The 3,255-nt window shown below is 43.7% G+C and overlaps 1 protein-coding gene across 1 annotated transcript in view; it reads right to left on the bottom strand.

Annotated features, from left to right (window-relative positions):
* COL22A1 (collagen type XXII alpha 1 chain) overlaps nt 1-3,255 on the bottom strand; it is a gene marked incomplete at its 5' end in the record, with an annotated part of 125,127 nt that overhangs the window by 75,200 nt on the left and 46,672 nt on the right. The window contains 3 exons of the mRNA XM_015825724.1: nt 22-66; nt 504-548; nt 1,628-1,681. Coding sequence (XP_015681210.1) covers nt 22-66; nt 504-548; nt 1,628-1,681 — 144 coding nt within the window. The remainder of the gene's footprint in view (nt 1-21; nt 67-503; nt 549-1,627; nt 1,682-3,255) is intronic.

The following is a 3,255-nucleotide window of genomic DNA, read 5'->3' as shown; positions in this document are numbered from 1 at the left end:
TTTGGCATGAACAATACTTACCCTCTCCCCCACTATGCCAGTGGGTCCAGGAGGGCCTGATTCACCCTGAAAAATAGCAAAATAGCAAGTTTCCCAGGGCATTTGTCTTATTTTCTAAACTTTTATATATCTATCTCTAAAACTAATGTATGAATGTTTATTTATTTTTTCCTCCAGTGAAAGAAGAACCTATTGCAAATATTTGAATCTCTTTCAAACAAGGATTTGTGAAGAATGCTATGCATGTATTTATTAAGCACATAGAAAGATGTATTATAATAAGCCATTAAATGTTATTGATAGTTATTTAAGTCTTTCTTGCCTGCTTGAAAATGTTTATTTTCTGGGTGACTTACAAATACAATAAAAACATAAATATAAAACCATTGAGATTAATATGAATTAGATCTTCTTTCCTACCCCAGCAACCAGCTCCAGTATTTATTTACTTTTAGTTATTTACAATATTTCTCATATCTTATAAGAAATGATTTTTTTCCAACCTTGGAGCCTGCTTCACCAGCTTCTCCCCTTTCCCCTTGTTCTCCCTGTAAAAAAAAAAAACATAGATGAAAATTAGCCAAAAAAAGACAATATGAAATACAATTGTTGAATAAGGATAGAATCAAATGTTTCAAAGAACACTTGGGGGTTACTGAAAAACTGCTTTCTCACAATTTCCATGTATCCGTTCTAGTTCTTCCTTCTAAGTAAATGAAGAAACATACATTTTGATTTATTAAATTCAAGTACAAAAAAAAAGGTGAAAGAATGGTGGCTGACACGTGGAGGCTACTCTTATTTGTGCAAGGAAATGTTGCATGCACCAATCTGTGCAAACAACTGACACAAGAGTTCCTGGAAGACCTCTATATTTGATGTCCTGCATAGTAGCTTCCAGATGTTTAAACACATATTATAGCTTCTGGATTTTTTTTTTTCCGTTTTCCAATATGCTTAGTTTGGAATCAATAAGCCACAACATTTCAGCCACTAGCCACTGAATTTAGCCAGAAATTCATCATGAATCCTAGTACTAAGTAAAGAAGCAAGAAACGTAATGACTGTTTGAAATTATCAGAACATGGAATGATTAATTTAAGCCAGACATGTCAAACACAAGGCCCGGGGGCCGGATGCAGCCCGCGAAGTGGTTTCATGTGGCCCGCGAAGCCATCTGGAAACAGTGAGGGAACGGCCCCCATTGCCTTGGCCCTGGCCCAGGCCACCTGGGAGCCAATGTACAATTTTGTGGTGGCCATCTATGCTGAAACACATTCAGTCTTAGCTCCATAAGCCCCGCCCCCCCGCATGGCCTGAGAGGAACAGTGAGGCTCCTCCAGTGGACCATGCCTTGGCACTTGCCCTGGTCCCACTCCCTTCTGCCAGAGACCCTCCGATCTGTCCCACTCCTGCCCAGGCCCCCACAGGCACCCTTGACGCAAACGATGTAGAGCTGGCCACGCCCACTCAGTAGGCCACACCCACTCCATCCACACCCACCCAGTAGGCCACACCCACCCGGCCCCCTGAGGGCAACCGCAATGCTGATGCGGCCCTCAATGAAATTGAGTTTGACACCCCTGATAAGCCTTTCCAGCAAAGATTTGCCACTAAGCTTACTAACCTTTGAGCCTGGAAGGCCAGGTAAACCATCTTGACCAGATTTTCCAGGTAAACCCTAAAGAAAAGAAAAGAAAAACAATGCACATTAATTTCTGGTTTCAGATATGCCTGGTTTTACTTTATAAAGGGGGGGGGTATAATTTTCTGCATTATAAAAAGAAATAAGGGGAAATTTCCTGACAAGTGGAATAGCTTGCCTCCAGAAATTTTGGGTGCCCATCACTGGTAGTTTTTAAGAAGAGATTGGACAGCCATTTGTCCGAATGGTATAAAATCTCTTGCTTGAGCAGGGAGTTGGACTAGAACAGGGCTTTTCAACCAGTGGTACGGGTACCACCTGTGGTACATTGGCACCTGGCAGGTGGTACGTGACCATCCTAGAAAAGTGGTAGCGGGGGAGGGGAATGAGCTGAACCGGTGGCAGCATCGCACAAGCCTGAGCGAGAGACGGCTGGAGCTACAGGGCTGTCAGGGCTCAGTGGAAGCGCCAGGATCAGCACCAGGCTCCAGCTGGAGCTCGGCGCTGATCCTGGCGCTTCTGCTGAGCCCAGAAGAAGCGCCGATCAGCTGGAATGTTGCAGCATCCCCAGGGTCTTGTGATTTACATTCAGATGCTTGGCAACTGATTCATATTTATGACAGTCACAATGTCCCAGGGTCATGTGAAGTGACCAAAACCTGCTGCAACCACCTAGCAGATGGGGGGAATAAAAACCAAACACCCCCCCCACCCCAACCCCGCTGCCAATCCTCAACAGAAACGCTCACAACAATGAAAACCTCGGACAGGAGGAAGAGCGTGGCCAGGCGGGCAGACAGGTGTCTTGCTTGGCTGTGGCTTGGGGGGCACTTTTTTCAGTGCCTTTGTAACTTCGAACTTCGCTAAGTGAACTGTTGTAAGTTGAGGACTACCTGTACTTTATCACTTTTTTCCTTTTTTTGGGGGGTCATCAAGTTTTTGACACCTTGCTAGGCAAGGTACTCGGGTGTTGCCATATTCTAAAAGTGGTACAATGGGTGAAAAGGTTGAAAAGCCCTGGACTAGAAGATCTCCAAGGTCCCTTCCAAGTCTGTTATTCTGTAAAGCTTCTGCTCAGATACAGGATATGGTTTAAAAATGGTTCAATCAAGTTCCCTTTTTAAATCAGATTAGGTGAGTTAGGATAGATTTGTTAACTGACAAATTTTTGCACCTGTGAAAGCACTCTTTTTAGTGAATCAAACGGACCATTTGAACAAAAACCTTTTGCACCTAGCTGACAATTTTAATCAATCTGCGATAATTTATTGATTTCTACTAAAGCATCACCACACAGCTTTCAAATGACAAGGCAAATGATTGTGAAACTTTCCTTCATTCCACCAATCGACTGAAAAACAAGTTGAGAGGCACACAGCTCATTTGAAGGATGACAACCTTTGCATAAGGCTGTTAGAAGTAAGTCTTCATCCTGGTTCATCCAAGCCGGGAATAAATAAGCAAACATGGCGACTGCTTTGGGAAGAAGGTTACAGTTTATTGCAGAAGACAGATGGTCTTGCAAGAAGCAGCAGAGGAGAGGAAAGAGAGAGAGTGAGCACATGGGCAGGAGGTCTTTTTATACCCCCCTCCCAGCCCTGCTTGGGATA

Source organism: Protobothrops mucrosquamatus, unplaced genomic scaffold (genome assembly GCF_001527695.2).
Source record: "Protobothrops mucrosquamatus isolate PMUCROS unplaced genomic scaffold, P.Mucros_1.0 scaffold2771, whole genome shotgun sequence".
In the NCBI taxonomy this organism is placed as follows: Eukaryota; Metazoa; Chordata; class Lepidosauria; order Squamata; family Viperidae; genus Protobothrops; species Protobothrops mucrosquamatus.
Note: the sequence above shows the minus strand (reverse complement) of the source record. Positions and strands in the feature narration are given on the sequence as shown.